At 25.4% G+C, this 22311-nt stretch overlaps 1 protein-coding gene across 1 annotated transcript; it reads right to left on the bottom strand.

The window, feature by feature from the left end:
• Positions 1-10135: 10135 nt before the first annotated feature.
• Positions 10136-21642, bottom strand: LOC128960939 (uncharacterized). The gene is made up of 6 exons (XM_054307110.1): positions 20686-21642; positions 20265-20458; positions 19889-19957; positions 19408-19497; positions 18476-18709; positions 10136-10226 (listed from the first exon to the last, which is right to left on the bottom strand). Exons 1-5 carry the CDS (start codon positions 21542-21544, stop codon positions 18500-18502), a joined length of 1422 nt encoding a protein of 473 aa, XP_054163085.1. The 5' UTR covers positions 21545-21642; the 3' UTR covers positions 10136-10226; positions 18476-18499.
• Between the last annotated feature and the right edge of the window lie 669 nt (positions 21643-22311).

Below are 22311 nucleotides of genomic sequence, written 5' to 3'. Positions count from 1 at the left end.
TACAGTATATACTATTTTTCTCACTTTATTCACAATTGACTCTATTTTTTCTCTATCTGTGCCCTAAACGCATACAACCAGAAAGTGAGACACACAACGGCTCATACACTACAGTATATACATATAACCAGATAGGATAAGTCATATATTGGCTGACTGTGCCCGTGTGTGTACACCCGCTGACTATGTGTATGTGTGGACTATTATAGCTCATACAACAAACTATTGCCCCCTTGTTTTTATGTGCTCTTCCTTTACAAGAGTAGATGAAAGCCAACAACAGTGCCATCGGTTTTAGATTTTTTTTTTTTTTTTGGTCTTTCGGTTTATTTCAATAATAAATCTTTTGAACACTAGGACTAGGAATAGGAATATATGTAGAATAATGAATAATATACAGGAAAAGTATAGTTTAGTAGTTAAGTATGCATTCAGTCATTTCTAACATTTTCTGTTCAAATGGATGGATGGATAACCTATTACTATAAATACATATACACTCCTTGAGAGGACACATACATACATATATAACACGATAGATGATTGAAAAAAAATTGTAGAGAGAATGCAAATGTCATGTAAATAGTATTATATGAATAAAATACCACATTATATATAATGTGATTTAGTTTTATTTTTAATAACTTATAAGCCGTTATTTTAAAGCACTGGGAATCTCTCTCTCTCTCTCTCTCTCTCTCTCTTTATCTCTCTCTCTCTTTCTCTGTTGATTTCAATTTACAAACTAATACTTTATGTATAAATATTATGCTGAAAATATGTTAACAAAATATAATATAAAAATAAATTGATTCAAAATAAGACCTGAAAAAAAGATTGTTTTAAGCCATAGATTGTATTTATATTTTTATATGTATAGTATATTTAGTGTATATGTTGTCATCCAAATTGCACTTACAGTATATACTGTATATATATATATACCAGTGCTTCCATTCAACTGATCCCCTCTCAAGTCACGGAACTCTGAAAACTTTGTTTTGAATTTTAAGAAGTGAAAGAAAAAGAAATGAACTGAGATTTCTACAAATATATAGTCAGACAAACTATTATATATTTTTGTTATATATATATATAATATTATTATTGATTTCTTGAGTCACTTAAACAGATTATTTCTTATACAATGAAAGAGAGAGAGAGAGAGAGAGAGAGAGAGAGAGAGAGAGAGAGAGAGAGAGAGAGAGAGAGAGAGAGATGCTATTAATGGGATCGCATATCTCGAGAGGCGTACATATATTTTCTAGAGTTTCTTTGCATAAGTAAAATACATAAAAATGATTATTATATAACTTAAATATAAGTGAAAGGTCTGGTGTTTTCACACACACAGACACACACACAACCTTACAAACCATTTCTTTAGTCTTTATATTTCATTTTCTTGTTATTTACATATTATTTTAATATTATTCACACAATTTTCATACATCTATTGAAACACAACTCGTCTGTAAAACTATTGAAATAGTTTTTTTTGTTTGTAAAAAGCAATTTGTTTGATACCAACACACAAAAACTCACTCCTCTTTACAATTAGCATAACTTACATACATATAAAATAATGTATATATAGATAGAGAGTGTGAGTTACGCCACTATCGATACAGCCATCGGCGATACTATTATTTAACTAATAGTATTGAATGAGATGGATGTCTGGTCTGGACTACCAGTGCTGATACAGTATATTATGTATATCTCTCTTAGTATTATATTTTTATATTTTAGTTTTCTTTGCATCACTTGTTTCACTGCTTTGCTTTAGCTTAAAGTCAATCCTCAGACAGTATTTTGATTTTTATTTGAATTATATTTATTATTATTATTATTTGTTATTTTCTTGTGTTTGGTTATTGTGTGTTTGCCTTTCATAATAAAAAATAATAGCAATCATTATAATGGCTTTTTAGAGCAAAATGAAGTTCAGCTCAAAAATTTCCATACATTTTATCCAATGAGTAGAAAGACTCCGAGAGAGAGAGAGAGAGAGAGAGAGAGAGAGAGAGAGAGAGAGAAGAAAAATAGAGAAATTTTATTTTGAGAAACTATATTATAATGAGAGCCCAGACCTTATCAGAGACTACCATCTCATCGACTCCTTTGAGTGTTTAACTGTTTTGCAAACATCCGGAGAGCCGGAAACCCTTCGTTCAGCTGATCTATAAATTTCTTTGGCGATCACTGAAAGCGATTCCACTTTTATTTATAGATATTTTACTTTTGATGGTTTGGTTTTGTTGTTGTTGTTGTTGTAAAGGTTTGGGTTTTGACTTGTAATCAGATTTTCATGCGTTTCATTCATCGATTATTACACACAGTATTTTAAAAAAAAAATCTCTTTATATATCAATAATAAATTTCTCTTTTATTATTAGTATAAGAATTTACAAAAACCGATATATCGAGAGATAATCAAACATAACAAACAAAAAATGTAAAAAAATATAATTTATATGATGTTTAAAAACATTAAAAACTAACATTTTTACAACATAATAATACTAATATAATTTACAACTTTTTATTTTTTAAATCAAAAAAAACAACATATAAATAATGTGATTAAATATTATATAATTATGTTATATCGTGTTTTGTGTAAATCCTATTCTCAGTTAAATAAAATAAAAATAGTTAATCTCATCCTCACATTTATTTCTCATTAATGACACTGTTATTAACACTGAGGAAAGGGGTTAAAAGTTTAGGACTATTCCTCAGACAAAATGTTGTGTCCTATGATTTAAACTTGTTTCACATAAAAGTATAATTAAAATCTAATATTAAATTTTTAGAAATAAAATATCACTCATTATATTTGACAGTATCTTATAATTGCATAGTTGCACAGTTAGTATCACATCCCATATCACATAAAAACACTCATTTATGGTCTCAAAAATGGTTAGTCTCGACAATTATGCAACCAATTACTCGACGAGTCTCTTATTATTTATTATATAATCACTAAATGCTGATTTTGTATATGAAATATATGTTTTATGAGCAAAAATGTTCACAAAAATATTTTTATATTAAAAAAAATAACGGATTAATTTCTTTGCATTTCATATTTCAAATATGATATGATATGAGTCTTAAGTTATATAATATTAAATATAAAGTCAGGATTTTTCGTGCAATCTCTCAGTTAATACTAACAGCCAAAAAGTTTTTTGATTTTAAATAGCAATAGTAGTTATTTTACTTCAATCACTTGGCATAAACTATTAATGCATAAATTTTTTTGGATATAACAAAATAATAATAATAATAATAAAAATTTGCCGCATATTTTACATTATTGAAGAAATAAAATGAATAAAATAAAAATTTTCTGAATCAACTCTCAGCTTACAGTATGTATTGTTATAGATTATTGTTTAGAAGAGAAAGAGAGAGAGAGAGAGAGAGAGAGAGAGAGAGAGAGAGAGAGAGAGAACATAGAAACATATAATAATATAAAATTGTGAATAAAAATATATATAATTTATATTTAATATTATAATAGGCGTTTGATTCCTGTATTTTATGTGGGGATGGCCAGGGATTAAATGTATTGGGGCGTCATATTGGGGGTATTTTCAATAATCAATATATCTACTGGTGGTATATATCTATAAATAGTCTCATAAACCATGAAATATGGACTCATCATACCGTAAATACCGTATGTTAGGTATAACTAACTGTCGGGAGTCTACTGACAGTTTTGGTCTCTTTGTTTTCGTACCACAAAAATTGTTGGCAATTATTTCCGCAATGAGTAGTACAGACCCGTCTACGTATGAGAGACCCCCTTCATAGAGCTCAGGCATATCATTTCAAATCATACCATATCATGAGTCAAATCCTATCTCATCTAAATTGTTGGTATAGTTTTTCCTACTCTTTCTTATTTTTTATTTTTTTGAATGCTTTTTATATAAAACGGTATTCAAAAGCAAAAATTAAATTAAATTTAAAAGAAATCTCATTCTTCTGCGACTTTTTTTATTTTTATTTTTATCCCACATTTATATTGTTAGTATTTTACAATAGGAGAGAGAGAGAGAGAGAGAGAGAGAGAGATTGCTATCGTAAAAATGAGATTAAAATTTTTATTATTGAGAAAATTATTTGTGAAATTTAAAAGCATTATATATATATATATACTATTCTACTGTATGTATATATACTTAAAAAGTGCACATACCGACAAAAATAATAATAATAATTGTAATAACTAAAAAATTTAGATGAATAGATTATATGATAATATTAAATTTGAATAGATATATAATACAGTAATTCATACATAAATATAATTGTTTTTTCATAGTTTAAATGTTTTAATAATTTTTTATTTAATATACATATAATATACTGTATATATCGATGAATGAGGCCATCTATTAAATTATTAAATCACATTAGATAATAAATATATATATATATTAATTTAAATATGTTACAATTGACAATCAAAGAATAAAATAATAATAATTCAAAATTATTATGTTTTTCATTATATACTGTATCTAAAAAAATCAACGATTTTATAAAATCATAGTTAGATTTTGATAGGAATAAATTACCTGTCTATTTGGTTGGCATCAAATTTGTTGTATTTAATAATAATAAAAAACCAACCTATCATATTATAACTGTATATAAAACATCCCATCATATATCATATTTTATCATAAATATAATATTTATATACATTATTATTATTATAATATGATTTATATGAGATAAAATGTTATTTGATTACTAGTTTTTTGTTTCGTTCATATACTGTATATTCGAGTTTTCGCTGATTTTATTTAGTGTTTAATTTTTTTATTTTTGAAAAGACAAAGAAAAAAGAAAAATGTGTTTTTTGACATATATTTTGCAATTGAAAGCAAAATAACTTTTCATTTATTTTATACTCAAATTTTTATTTTGTTGAAATAAAGAGTATTATTATTTATTTTTATGTTTGAATTAAGTGAAACGCAAGTTTCAGTTTAATATTAAAGTGCAATAAATCTTTAGAATATATATATTTGTATTTATTTATAAAATAAAAAACAATATTTTATTGATAAATAAATGGCAAAAATTAAATTTACTTTAATTTTAAGAGGAAGTTCAATATCTCTCGGAGCCATAGATATAGCATATGAACTATATTTTTAACAAAATTTATTTTATTTTATCATTGAATTTGTTAAGTTAAAAGCAAATTTCAACCCAAATATAGGCATTTTAAATATATATATATATAAATTTATAAATAAAAATAACAAAAAATAATTTTTTATTTTAAAATCATTCAGAAAATTTAGCTTTTACCTTACATTAATAAGTAAAAAAAGAAATATTATATAAATTATATACCATTTTATTAAAAACATATTATAGTATTTAAGATATAATAAATTTATTGAATTATTCATTGCACATATACGGTTTATGTATTATTAACAAAATAACAAAAAAAAATTGAATTATAGATAATATAAACAGTGAAAATAATTGACGATAAATGTCGACAAATATTTTGGTTAATTGGAGTAAATTATAAATTTATAAATCAGAGAAGAAAAAAGCAAAAATAACACATTAAAAAAATTATATAATTAAACATAAATTTAAACCAAAATAAAGTTCAATAAAAATTGAACATAAATATTATATTAAAAATTTTTGAAAAAAATATTTATATATTTTTTCACTGTTTGTTTTTAATACAATATCGACAAAAGGGAAACGTTTTTATTTTTGTTGTTGAACTCTCACAATAGTGTTAGAAAATAGTGGGCATTGAATTACAAAACCATCAAAAAAAATATTTATGCATTTGTTTGCCGTTTGTATTTTATTTAATATAAACGGTATAATATATTGTTCAATAATAAATATAAATGTATTTTTAAAAATAGTATGTATTTTTTGATTTTTAAAAGAGAAATTCATTAAATAATTGACAGAATAATCGTAGTGCTGTTACTAAATATTTAAATATAAATTTATAATATATTTATAATATATATTGTATACAGTAATGTATTTTTGAGTGCATTTGTATACCAGTATATACTGTATATATATATATATATACTGTATATATATATATATACTGTATATATATATACTGTATATATATAGTTGATTTATGTTAGGTATAAATCCATTTTATCTTATCATTACTATTGTTTTAGGTATACTATCTTTTTCTCGTTTTGAAAAAATGTTATATTTTATACCAATACATGAAATCTTTTAGTGCTTTGAAAATTGGTGTTTATATTACTAAAAAACATTACAATTAAGCTCTTGAGATCTCAAATTGTATAACTGGTCGTCATTTTGGTTGTCGTCGTCATCATAGTTGATGATTCAAATAAAAGATACTATTTTATAAATTATATAAAGTATAAAAATTTATATATCTATATCTATACTTTATATACTTTATATACAATAATATATCGCATGTTTGTTGTTTTCAAGCGTTTATTTGAATGACAAAAGTCTGGCGACAACTGAAATGGCAAACTCTCGACAAATAGCATAATATAACAACACATTTATGATATAATACAGTAAAAATAATATTATATATAACCTCATAAACCTCATAATATTTAATATAGATATAAATGTAATATTATACTGTACTGTACATTATAAAGTGATATTTTATACTATTTATATTTGAGTCCAAAATGTAAGATCTCACAACTTATATATTAAATATTTATATAATTTAATTTTAACCAACATATTATTGTTAACCGTATATTTAATTTATAAAATAGAGAACTTTGCATAACAAACTGTATTTTGTTTAATTTAAATTATAATTTATAAAAAACGGTATACTTAATGACTCATTGAACTAAATTAAGTTATATAATGTTAACTAATAATAAACCAAACGGTAATGTATGCAACTGTACTGTATATTAAATATATATAATATATTAAATTAATTTTTAGTTGCAATTTTTGAGGGCTTATTTTACTTATGTTATATATGTAGGCTATCGATGTCTGATATAAAGTAATTAAAACTCACACAAAACTTTAATATTGTCTGTATAACACTGCATCCCAAACACTCACAAAAAAATCTACATTTATAATTAACGGGCCGACAAACATACATATTAGATAAAAAACTATATACTAAATAAAATTTATGCTCAAAATTCACGTTTTTAGTCAAATCTATAGCTCCAGGAGTTCAATACATCAGCTATGATGAAGAAAATAGCGGAATCCCTACTCTTTTAACTAATTATTCAATCGTTTCATTCAATTTTTGTTCAAAACATGAATTAGTATAGCATATGAATACAGTTTATTAGCGTAAGTCCTAAAAATTAGAGATTCAAATACACAAACTCTATAATGTAATGAAGTATTGAATTTTAAATTATTTAGTTTTTTTCTCGTTAAACAAAATCCTTATTAAATCAGATATACATTTGTATATACAGTATATACTACAGTATATATATATATATATACAGTACATAAATGTCGGTTTGAGAGGAAAATTGTTTGCATTTTTGTGTTGCTTAAGACAAATATCACTTTGACTCAAATAATATATATATATATATAAAAGTTTATATCAGTATTTTTTTGTTTCAACAAACATTATTTTCTCAGAAAATATTTCATTTTTAATTATTTAACGATAAGCTTTTTACAACTGTTGAGAGGTATTAAAAATATATATATGTTTTAATGAGTAGAAAAATACTTATTTTTATATATTTTATTTTTTACTTTAATAGCTAATCAAACCCATAGAATTATAATACATATAATATAATATGGTATTTATACTTAATTTTATTTATAAATTATTTATTAATAGTACTGTACTGTATATGATGTACAGTACAGTACTGTATTAAAATTATGACATTTTGTGTATAACATAGTAGTAGTCTATTTGGGAAAATAAGATAAACACTTCATTTTAATTAATCAAAATTCATAGCTATATGTGTTTTTAAAATAGTTTTTTAAATTGTTAAAATTTTTAGCTTCTTATACACTGATAATATGATTAATTAAATATACACTAAAAAATCATTGTACGGATTGACATATTTCTATGTTGTGTTTGGTTTTTTCTGACTTATTTTATGGCATTTAAAGGGCCATAAAAAATATCTGAAAAAGCTGTGTAAAAGAGAGAAAGAGATTTGAAACTCGTTTTTTAAAATAAAACAAATAAAAAAATTGAAACAGAGATAAAAAAATACTAAAACTAAAACAACAGAAATGTTAAAAAGGGTTATTAAAATAAAACAATTTTTTTATATATATTTTGTGGTTTTCTAGATATATTGTGTTGTTTTAATTGCCATTTGCCACTTAAGACTGAGGTGGGGGTGAAACTCATTATTTAATTATATTTTGTTCACCAAAAAAAATAAAACATAAAATATTTGCCAAAAACTAATTGCGTTTATAAATTAGCAGTTAAGAGCAGATATAAGATATATGATAATAACAATAATTTATATCTGGCTTTTATAATAAATGTATAAAAAAAACTATAAGAAAGGATATTAAACAAGGGTCTGTCATATTGGTTACAAATTTGATCATAAATTGTCTTTAAATATTATTTGTATTGAATAAAAACATATTACAGTATAATATAAAATATGGTTATAAATGAATATTAAAATAAAAGAAAAAACAAATAAACTAAATTACATATATTTATTTTATGTATATGATAAATATTTATATATAAATATATAAAATATAAATAATAAATTACATTACATACATTAAAAAAAGAGCACTGTTATCTCAACAGTAATATATTTTATTTTAATATAATTTAATACATTATAAGAAAATAAAATAATAATAAAAATATTTTAAATAATAAAAATTTTTGATTTTTATTATACGAAACTAAAATAAGGCTTCCGTAATGTTTTTAGATATAAAAATACATTATACTATTCACGACACAATCAAAAATATAAAAATTTTATTCTTTATTAAAATAATAACAAAAAAACTTTTTTTTAATCAACAAATTTTGATTCAAAAATATTAAATGTATGTATTTGTGGTGTGTATGTGTGTGTGTGTCAATGTATGCTAGAAACTTAATACCCTTATTATATAATATAAGTAATATTAAATATTTTAAAATCTCAACTATATATATATATATATATATATATATATATATATATATATATATATATATATATATATATATATATATATATATATATATAGTGTATATAATATATAAATGAGAGAAAAAGATTATGAAAATTGCTGAATAAATGCATTAATATATTTTAACAAAATTATAATAAAAAAAAATAAATTTGAATTTTAAATGCAATCAATTTTATTATACAACAGTTACATGTAGTATATATGGAAGTTTTTTAAGTCTCATTTAAAAAAAACAAAAATATGTGCTAAAAATATAGTGTAAATACACTGTAATACTCTTATATTATTTGTCATTTTTATGTGAATTAAATGCAATAATATTCTCTCTCTCTCTCTCTCTCTCTCTCTCTCTCTCTCTCTCTCTCTCTCTCTCTCTCTCTCTCTCTCTCTCTCTCTCTCTCTCTCTCTTGTTTCCCGACAGTTAGTCAGTCAAACAATTCAAGACAACATATCCAACATCTCTCTCTTTCTTTCTTTCTTTCAGTGCGCTATGCATAACATCTAACAGTTGGTGAACAGTTGTTTGGGCTCATACACTGTATGGTTAGACATAATTTAACTCAACAAAAATAAAATAAAATTGAATTTTAGAGAAAAAATAATCATTTAGTTTTAACATTTTTCTCTATAATTAACGGCACTTATACAGTATAACAGGAATTGCATGACTTGTGCTTTTAATTTATTTATTACTTTTGATATATATATATATAACTTTTACATTATATCTTTTTAAAGTGTTTTAGAGAGAGAGAGAGAGAGAGAGAGAGCGGCGACTGAACAAAAAATAAAGTTTTTATATCTAAATTACAAGTCATATAAAATACTGGTATATAATGCTATATAAAAATCTAGTAATTAATGAAATATTAGCAATACTTACAGTAAAAAAAGATATATTCTGGCGTTTAATAAGAAACAACACTTTTTTCTGATGTGTGTATATATATGTAGGCGTCGGTTGTACTCAAAAAGTCAAGTGTGAGAGATTGAAATCCCTATAATTATAACGAAATTTATATAAAAAATATATTATTAATGTTGTTATCAGTTGTGATAATAATAATAATATTATTATTATAATTATGATATTGAAAATAAATATATCGTTAAGTTTTTATTGTTCTTAATATATAAATTTATATTCTGTACACTGGATTAATACTTTATTATTATTATACAATAATTTTATTAATATTAATGTAGAGTATATACTGTAGGAATACATTAATGATAGCCCTATTGCTAATTAAACAACACTTTAATATAATGAAAAAACAATGCTTTTATTATTATTATTATTATTATTATTATTATTGAATATTATTATTACTTTTTTTTCGTTGAACTTTTATGTTCATCGGAGCTGAACTAATATACAGCGAAAAAACACTAAAAATAAGTTAAACACTGATAAAAAAAAGTCAAACAATATATTACATTATATATACTGTATATATAGCCAAAAATAAAATAATAAAAAAATATAATCAATATTATTTTTGTATATATTATATGGCAATCTGAGAAACCAAAATAACTATACCAATGTCAATGATATTTAAATATTTAATAAATGTAATACACTTTAATTAGAGTCAAACCATTCATAATTAACTTTTTTTTGTTGGTTTCGGGCATACAATGCAATTACATTATTATACTATATTAATAATACTCTATGTTTGACATACAAATGTGTGTTTTATGTTTTTTAATGGGTTTTAATTGCCGGTGCAATTTATGCACATATTATATACATGACATATAGTTATTAATAATATTATATAATTTGCAGTATATGTATACACTAAATGTCAGAGAAAGAGAGAGAGAGAGAGAGAAAAAAACTGTAAATATGTTATATAAATACTATACATTGCTTAATACATACTATACTACAGTAATTCTATTGATATAACAGTATATTTTGCTGATTATACATTTGATTTGAGTGTGTATTTTGTAAATTTCGATTGTTATAGTGATATATCAGTTGATAGTATATCCAGTGGTGGTAGTATCGGTGCACTGGGATATTGCAGATATCAATGGCACTCCACTTATATTATATCTATAAAACGTACCGACTCTATGATGTGATGCACACACATGCAAACTACCGGAGCACTATACAAACTACTCGTGCAATTGACTTTACAATCACTTGACTTAGCTTTTCTAAACTTTAAAGCCAAATAACTTTAGATAATATATAACTTATGTAACAAATAAATATATTTATTTTTTGAAAAAATATTATTTACGTTATATAAAAGTGTAAATTTTAAGTGTGTGTTGTTTAGCTTATTTTCCCCACAAAACAAAATAAGGAAATCAAAGTTTTCTTAATTATATCTAATTAATTATAATTGTTGGCTAAAGTGTTAAACCAAACATTTTGCCGGTATTTTTACATTACATGTTATGGCAATTAGGAAATAACAGTTTAGTCAATGAGTGATATGGGAGAGAGAGAGAGAGAGAGAGAGAGAGAGAGAGAGAGACTAAGCTAATGCTCATTCAGTCAGACAGTTAAGAGATTCAGACGTATTGATAAATAATATGTTGAGTGAGTTAAGAGACAACGATATGTATATATATTTATCTGCAAATGCTGGGTACATCTCCTCCCTCTGCAGTAAAGACTTGATTTATAAGAAGATAGTAATCGCCAACAAAATAAAGGGTTGTTTGGCGAGAGATCAGAGAGAGAGAGAGAGAGAGAGAGAGAGAGAGAGAGAGAGAGAGAGAGAGAGAGAGAGAGAGAGAGAGARAAGTAACTGAAGTACACTCCTCTCATCATAAATCTCTCTCTCTCTCTCTCTCTCTCTTTCTTTCTCTCTTTTTTAATAAGCTATATATAAATATTGTTTGTATGGAGAGAATTATAGCTATTATACAATCAAAACGTCTCAATAAGTTATATATAAATATAAATAAAGTGCTGTTTATATAATACCATATAGGATATCATAGGGATTTTGTGCAAACATACTGTTAGGTTGTTGGTTGGTATGTGTTTTTGTGCCATAAATATGCTATAAATCCTGGAGTGAGTACACTATACACAGAGTCATCCCGGTCTCTGAACCAAATGGTTCGCTAAAAACAATTAAACTCTATAATTAATGGCATTTTATTAATGTATATTTTGAATTATCATTGCATAGTTTTCATTCAATATATAAGTTTTAAAAATAATAATACTCTTTTACTAATAACAATAATACTGTTGTTATATTTTTACAATATATACACTATTCTATATAATAATTATTTTATAAATAAAAGTTTGGGTCAATGCAATGGAAAATGACTTTTTTTAAACAAAAAAAATTATTATATATCTGACCTCTTATTTGATTTGAACTAAAAAATTATATTATATTCGAAAAAAATGTTTTTATTTACAATCATTAAAATCATATTTAAACTTATCTCTCAATTATGTTCATAAAACTATCGCTTAAGTATATATTTTTAAACATAAATATATAACAGTAACGATTTATTTGCAATATTTTTTTTCGTAAATCCCTTTATTTAAATAAGTAATTTATAATTTTCATAAAAAAAAGAAAATTTATTGAAACAAAAATAAATTATTATTGTTTAATATGCAGCCAAAAATATAGAGTCCAAAAATACAAAATTAGCACAAATTATGATAATATAGTGTTTTATATAAACTTTTTTTTGGTTTATTATAAATACTACTATTAATAATGATAAAAATTATAATAATTTCCAAAATATAGTATAATCTTTAAATGTTAATATAATACTAAATATAAATAATTAATTTTAAGTATTTTTAAATGTATAAAATATTCTACAAAAATAACATCTGTCTTAAAGTTTGTAATAATATTTCAGCATAAATAGCCTAAATATTTAATGAAATAAAAATATATATTTTTAAAAAGTATTTTTTTGGTAATAGTTAATTAATAAAATTATTTTTAATGAACCATTTTATAAATTAATTTTCTGGGACACACACAGGTATATTGGTAATGAAACTATAGGTATAAGTTTAAAAGCATACTCTCTCTCTCTCTCTCTCTCTCAAAGTTTTAAGACATAAAATTTTATTGCAAATTACCTAAAGTTAATATAATTAATTAATTAATACAACTAAAAATACAAATTTTAAACCAATTTGATAATTATTTTCTTTTAAATAAAAAATTATAAATATTTTTTTTAATAAATCAAATTAATATTAAAATAATAATTTTATGTCAAAACAAATTATCTTTAAAATAATATTAAATTTTTATTATATTATTAATAGATATTAGAGAAAAGTGAACGTTATTTGTATTAAATGTATTGGTTTTGTAAAACATTGATATCAATGGCCGACACTTTTACTGTTATTGTATTAAAATATAAATAATAATAAAATACAATATTATTAGTGTATTGTTGTGTTATTTTTTGCTATGTATTTGTCGCACAAGTTTTGAATAGATTTTGAAATTTGTTTTTTAAATTGTTTTTGTTTTTTGTGTTTTCATTGAATATATTATTTAATACATAATAATAGCATTTTGTGTGACATTTGTTTGTTTTGTCTGTTTGTGCGACCAATTGATGTCTTCGTTGATTGATTTGTGGTCACAAAAACTATTTTGAATCACAACAACATCACTACCGATGGACACAACGATTACTAGTGAAGACAATCAGCAGCGACGACAAAATATCATCGGTAGTAGTGATGGCCAACAATCACAACAAGTAGTGACGACACGTATAAGTGGTGGCGTCGGTGATGAAGATATCTCGTCGTTAACGTCATCAACGACTGCCGGCGTTTCACAACAACAGCAACAGTTGCCGAAAGACCACTCGTCGGCCACCAAAAAGACATTTTCGACTCTGAAGGAGGAAAACGATAAACTTCGGACATATTTAGGTTTAGTGAAGATGTGCAACAACTCTGCCATCGCTAAGATCAAGGCTTCCATCAATGACACCATTTCTACCATCAACTCTGCCGGCGAAGTGGGCGTCGATTCGGCGATTATTGTACGCCAACTGGAGGTCATTCAAAACGAGATAATCAATATGCAGTCCATTCACACACAACTCGATGAAGGTGTGGACGCATTTCTGATGACACCCGACAACAATATGATGATAATCGCTAAGACAGGCACAGTTGATCCATTCGGCGGCGATCTTCATAACAAAGAGAAGACTACAACTTCAGCGACCAATCGCTACGATATTCCCCGAAAATCAACCGGAATTCGCAAATCAAAGTCAAAAACGGCCGCAAAATTAAAGTCAACTAAAGACCATCAGATGAATGCGAAACTCTTGAATCGGGTGATCGATAATCGGACAAATAAACCATCATTTGGTGATAATATTCAAATGATTGATATTAGAAATGAAGAGTCTGAAGCTGTGGCCAACATTGAGCACAACACAAGTCCAGCGACTGTAGAGGAAAGAGAGAATGTGTCGCAAGTGATGACAATACCGATGACAACGGATTCTGTTGTTTTGCAGAACAAAATGGTTAAAAAGCCCCACATTAGCGATGAGTTTAAGTCAAGTCATAATCAGCGACTTATTGAAGCCAAAAGACGTCGCGAAGAGATGAATAGACAAATGGAAAGAGAGGGCAAACGAAAGCCCAAATCCAAGAGACTCGATGACAGACTAAGAACTGTCACTGAAATTACTAAAAATAATAATAAGAAGAGACCAATAAAAAAGAAGATAATCGGCAAAACTATTAAGAAGAAGTCACAGCAGCCAATGCTGACCGGACAGAGTATTGTTTTGCCGATTAGTCAGTCAACTCTGGACTCTTTGGCCGGTCAGACCATACAGATCATCGCCAGTGGCGGCACACAAATATTGTGTCGAAGTGACGGCACATTCATTCCGGCAACAAACGCCTCGCAATGGCCATTGGCCACTACTAACACCCAGTGGGCAGCGGCGGCCGCGACCACTGATAGCAACAATTCATTTACAACTAATCAATGGAATCAATATCAGACTTAATGTCTTTGACATAGATTTAAATCATGCCATCATTTTATGTATAAATTATAGCTCCAATTATTAATATTATTATTATATACAGTATATTATAAATAATTATATAATTTTTTTATGTAAAATATTTATACTAATTATAATATTCATAATGAAGAATTCAATTTAGGAAACAATATAATTGATTTACTTTATATAGAGTTTGGTATATATATATATATATATTATATAATATAATAATATATGTATATATTTTGTTGTGAAGTTTATGTAATATAAAACCAATTTTTTGGTGTCAAAACAACAAACAAATATCAAATAAATAAATAATAAAGTTTTCCTTATTGTTATTCACAGAAAACTTGAATCGATAACAAAAATTGTATTACATTTTTTGTGTTGATTTTTACGTTTATTTACTTATGTTTATTTAGTGTCTAATCTAAAAATCCTATTAATATATAATTAATTTTTCACTTAAATATCAATTAAGTTATGAGTTTAGGTTTGGTCTCATAAGAAAATAAACAAATAAAAAGTTAGTAATTTTGTACTTTAAATATGATTTTTAGTCAAAGAAAATTGGTGCTTAAAATTATGTTATAAATTATATATATATAATGAGTATAACTAATAATAATTATTATTATTATATTTATATTATGCATTCAGGTGGGTAATATTTTTATTATTTGCTCATAGATTAATAGATATGTTTTGATTAAAAATAATTAGATATAATTTTGTTTAAACATTACATATTATAGTTGTTATTGCCATACATGTACTGTTAATTAGGAAATTTTAGTGCAGTTATGAAAAATAAACTTGAATTTCCTCTCAAAAAAAATATACAGTATATGAGAGAAATTTTTATTTTCTAATCACATGTTATTAAATTACTAATTGAATAATTGGTAAGTTTTTTAAATATATTTATATATTTAATGTTTTAGTGTAGAAATTAATAATATTAAATTTGACTAAAATTAAAGGTTTTCTAAGTGCAATATAATGTACAGCATAATACTGGTACTTATATAAAGATAGTCATTATTTTTGATACACGTTTTTTCAGACGTTTAGCTTTTATAAATAGATAGTCTTAAAAATAATTTTTAAAACACAATTTTTTATCATACAGCTATGGGATAACCATAATAACTATTATTAAAAATAATAACAATTTTCTCTAGTAGAGTATATATATAATTTTAACTGTGATGATAAATATGGGGCCATTGATTTTTGTATTAGACTCACTAAAAAAATGTAATGTTTAATGAATACAAATTTGTTGGTTAAAGTTTAAAGCCATGTTTTTTATATTGTTATTATCAATAAAAAAATATTTACTATAAAAAATATCTAACTTAACTTTTTATTTTTATAGTAAATATATGATTATTTTTTCAATGAACAAGTTTAAACCATAACACGAATAACATCATAAATGGTTTTTCATTATAAAAAAAGTAGATTTAATAGCTTACAAACAATAGATGCAATTTTTATCAGTAGTTAAACTTAGTTAAGCTTTAATGTTAAGCTATTTTTATTATACAGTACAATATCTACAGTAATAGTATATTACTTTATATATTATATTAATATTGTTTGCTATGAATCGATAATAAAAGTTCCTATAATGCTATATATGTGTATTTAAAAGACTTGGAAATATAAGTCATTTTTATGATCAATTGATGTCATATTATTTTGTTTTGTTTGATGATTAGTTTTTTTGTGTAGAAATAAATAAATTAAGCACAAAATTATACATATATTTTTGTTGCAAATAAAACCAATTACTAGTTGTTTGGTTCAAATCTTAATCTCCTGTTTTTATTCAATACTTATGATAACTGTTGAATCGATTAGTGAACAAAAAAAGGGGTTTATCGTTGAATATATAATTATTTCAGATATTTTTATTAGTTTTTTTGCTTTAATTTGATTGCAAAGGGCATAGACTCTGGGGAGTGATTTTGACATTAATTGCATAATTGAAATAAATTTGAATAACTAATTGCCAATAGTTTGTGTGTGTTTTTTGTGCTGATTTTTTTTGGGTGACGGGACATAACTAATTTATGGCCACTCATATAACAGCGCATATATGATAATTTAGTGACCCATTGGCTAATGACTGGCCCATTGAGTGTATATCCCATAAAATATAAATATACTGTCACTCAATGGACTAATATTATAATAAAGCCGGTAATGAAAATAGTCAGTCAAGAGTCTATTTTAACAAACAATTTATCGTTTAGTCAACTGATATGTCATTAATTTAATTTAAATTTTTCAATGACAACAAAAAATATGTGTCATTTTTATTAAGCAAATATATTATAGAAATAAAAAATCTAGTGATTATAATAATATTTTTTATTATAATTTATTTATTATTAATAGACATTATTACATACATCATCAAAAAACATGTGAACAACTCAACTACATATAAGTTTATATATAAATATGTAAATAACAACAACATGTGTGGACACATATAACTAGAAACCCTGAGCTAAAACTTATTTTTGTTGAAATAATTTTTCAATTAATATTAGATAAACTTTTTTACAAAAAAAATATATTTATCGTATATGACATGCATTTTTTGACATCAGCTCTGAAAATATCGTTATTTGTCAAACATTTATATATAGAAATACAGATAACATTTTTGCCTATTTTTGAAAATACAGTACAAAAATATACATATAAGTTATAATGACTTAGAAACCTTATTATAGCATAAATACAGTGATAATAATTATGAGGATTATTAAATATGTAGATAATATAAATATTAGTATTACTCCAATTTTTAAAAATATTTTTTTGCCATTAATTTTTTTATGGTGAGAGATTTTATCACTATATATCATTAATAAACATTATTATTATTATTGCAGTTATAGACTGTTGTGTGAAATAATTTTATATTATTAGAAAAAAAAACATTATTAATATTCATATTAGTTATATGAAGAAATAATAATCTATGTCATTAATAATAATAGCAATGAATAATAAATATTTTTCAACCATAGTATAGCAAACCAATGTATAGCCTAATTTTTCAACACTACATATATTGAAAAAATTATATATTTTTTTATCAAATCAACAAAATATATATATATATATATATAATATAATTTACATATAAATTAAAATATATAAATAAAAAATGCAAATTCATTACCTGAACAATCAATCAATCAATGAATCAGATAATAGTGTCGGGAACGGCAACTTTCAAGGCCTCGCTGGTCAGTGACAACGGGTTAAAGTCAAATGTAGAGTTACCACTGCCTACAATAGTGTCAAACACTTCAGGTAAGGCTAGATCGCTCTGTGCCTGTTCCTCCTTGAGCTCGGCATACGAGCGCACAAAGTCCACAATCAGCAAAAAGTTTTGGCCCAACGCTGCTATTATCTAATCATTTATTATAATAATAAATTTTTTTAAACAAAAATACTATTGTCGTCATCGGATTATTAATCATTTAATATTATTAATAGTAATTTATTATTTTACTGTATTATTGTTGCAAATATTTTTTTTTTAGTTAAAAACATTTTATAGTCTGGTTGCTATTTTTGTAACATTACATAAAACATGAATATATTGTTATCAATACTATAATATATAATATTATATACACACACTCTCTTTAAAACTTTTTTCCCATAAATTTTTTGTGTTGCACTTTCATAATATGATAAATTAACAGCAAAAACTTTAAATAAATAAAAAATCTACAGTTATATTAATATATATATATTACCTGAAGTTTTATTGGCAAAAGTAATATTAATTTTAATATATTCATAATTAATACAAAATTCATACATAAAAAATATGATTGAAACGAAAAGATTAATGTTAGTAAAAAAAAGAGGTTTTGCTTGAAATACTAAACATAAACAACAAAAATAAAATAAAAAGTTTGTAATTTAGCAAACAGTGTAATTGAAGCAAAAATGTTTAAATGTTAAACAGTTAAAAGTCATCTGAAAAAAGTCAAGGCTATGGGTAATACTGTTAGTTGAAGTGTTTGTTGAGGTGAGGGGTTTGGTTTGCAATCGGGAAATATATTTAGTTAGAAAATATAAAAATCACAAATCACTTACCGAAGCGTAAGTGGGATAAGTTATCTCAAAGAGATCGAGACAATAGAAGCCAATGGTTGGTCCCGATAGACGTTGGATAAACATACGGAGCTATTATAATCAATACACCAGAAAAAAACAAAACAACACATCATTTTAGTTGTCAAACACATACATACACATCAAATTTAACTGTTTTTTTTCTCAAAAATACATTAATACAATAATTATCACTTATATATAGATAGATAGACTGACAACAACACAAACCACTCTTTTACTTATTTGCCGCAAACATATATAATAAAATACAGTAAAGTTTTTTTTCGCAAAAGCAAACACATCGAGTGTTTAGAGCTGTTTTAAGTGAAGGCTATAACTCGTATGGGGAACTGGAGGATAGAGTGTGGAGAGAGAAAGAAAGAGAGAGAGAGAGAGGATAATACAGCTCACGGAGAAGCAACACATGTAGCAAAAAACAAACAAACAGCAAACAACTTGCCTGAATCTGTAGCTCAACTGGATATTTATCAAACGTCACTCTTATAAGTCGAGTATAGGATGCGTGTGCCTGAAATACAAGTCAATTGACGGCATATTATACAGTAAATGGTTAACTATTCAATAGATACTATTATATTATTATAAATAAATATTTATCCATATTTAATATTTATGGGATTTTGAAAATGAAATTAATTGATGACATTGCCATTCACGGCACGTCCTAATTTCTAGTCCCTGTCTTATATGCTTGTGTACTACTGGGTACTACTACTACTACTACTGGGTATCATCATCACCATCATCAATAAATTTAGCATTTTTATTTAGTTATTTTTTCTATTAAATAGATAATAATATTAAGTATGATAGACCTCATTAGCCAGTCGTGAGGCATTAACTGACACTCTAGTGAACAGATAGGCCGCCTCTACAGCCATAGTAAACATGACGGCCCTAACCATCGTCCGGTTGGATGTGAAGAATGCCTGAAATGTTGTATAACAGATAACCGCCACAAATATGAAATAAGTGTACACCAAATACTTAGACCAAAACAAGTTATACTCTTGAAAAAGATGATCATAAAATTTAATAGAAATATAGATAAAACATATTATCAAAAAAGTTTATCAAACAAATATTGCACTTCAATATTATGTGTCCTCTGTGTGTGTGTGTGTGTGTGTGTGTGCTTAGCTTTCCTGACATTCCTCGTAAAAAAGCTAACTATTCCCCCCATATATCTCCGAAAGCTAACTACAGTTCCCAAACAATTTTAATGGGTTAACATACGCTTGATTTTGATACACAACTCGTTATGTTCATTGAGCACGTGGTGTAATGTAGCGCACCGTTCGTTAGGTTTCATGCGGTTGTCCGGTGCTATAATCGACTCGATATCCTCATTGACTTTATGAAAGCGCATACGAAAATAGTAGGCCAGTGTATTGAAGTGACCGTACGATATATAAATGAGCGCTGAATTAAAGTAACACCAAATGGTCAATACAATGGCCCACAACAATGTGTAAGACTCCGGTACCGATTGAGACACAAATCGCCTGTACGCCACCCACGAGAACATCATTGAGCCGAGAACAGCCCTAATATTAGTAAACAGTGCCATTTGGGCCAACGCTTTCTTGGTCCTCGAGAACCAGTGATCAGTCATTTCGGTGTCCAAACCCATAATAGAGGGCGGAATGAAGCCCTTGAATACAGCGAAAGGTGCCAACCAGTGGTTCCAACGAAGTTTTTCAGCTCTATAGAAGAGTCGGGAGATAAGAAACGAGTAGATGGACCACAAAGTTAGAGCCATAGTGAACTGTTTGGCCGGACGGGCGGATGCAGCCTCGCCCAATAGATTTCGTGTGTCTATATTGTCCACAAAAGCCAATAGTATGTTTCGGGCGAATACAACGGTCATCAATACGTAAATAAAGAGACCGTACAGTCGTTTGGTCGGCCGTTTCATTTTACCCTTGATGTTGCCCTGTAGGTAGTCCTCGATGCTCTGCGATAGCAAACCAAAGTAACGCAGATAGCGGTCAATCTTAAAGATTTTGTCGGTCGGCAGATAGCCCTCGGCCAGAACCACCTGTTCCTTACCACCGGCCTGATTGAAATACGGCATACGACTTGGTTTACTCATGTTTGGTGTCTAGCAATCTGGTTGGTTGTCTGTCTTTATTTTTTGTTGGTTTGGTTGGTTTTTCTGAAATGATTTAAAATTTATATCTCCCGGTGCTTTATTAGATTGACCAAAATGATAGTAACCAAAATAGCTGGTAATTTATGAGCAAAACAACAGTCAGAAAAAAATGTCTCAAATATTAGTAAAATATTTTTTTTGCAAAAATACCTTACAATTAAAATAGGATTTGAATAACTTTACTAAAAATATTTATATATATACAGTATTTTTTTGAGCGATTAATTTTGACAACAAAAAATATTACTTTTTAAACCACAAAAATCACATCAAATAAATAACTTTTTATTTATTATTTATTTGTTTATATTTATTATCAATATTTATTAGTAAAGCTTTCAAAAAACTATGTATAAATTAAACCTACGATAAACATAGTTATAACAAAATACAATACAATGATAATAATAATAAATTCTTAAATAAAATAAATAATAATTATTATTATTATTATCTAAAATAAAATATTTTAATGAACTTTTCAATGTGTGTGTATATAATTTTACTAAGTTGTCAATAATATGTACTGGATGATTTTTTATTATGTTTGATTAGCTAATGAAAACTTATTTTGCATAAAATATTAGCCAATGAGAGCATAATTAGACAATAATAATAAATAATTATATTATATAAAATTGGTCTCAATATTGGAGCTAAACATTTATATTGCACGCAAATTAGCAATTTTTAACTAAAAATTATAA

Source organism: Oppia nitens, unplaced genomic scaffold (genome assembly GCF_028296485.1).
Source record: "Oppia nitens isolate AA-2021 unplaced genomic scaffold, nextdenovo-longstitch-racon4-pilon3 scaffold5_pilon_pilon_pilon, whole genome shotgun sequence".
Taxonomy (NCBI): Eukaryota; Metazoa; Arthropoda; class Arachnida; order Sarcoptiformes; family Oppiidae; genus Oppia; species Oppia nitens.
The sequence above is the reverse complement of the archived record's forward strand: the minus strand, read 5'-3'. Positions and strand labels throughout refer to the sequence as shown.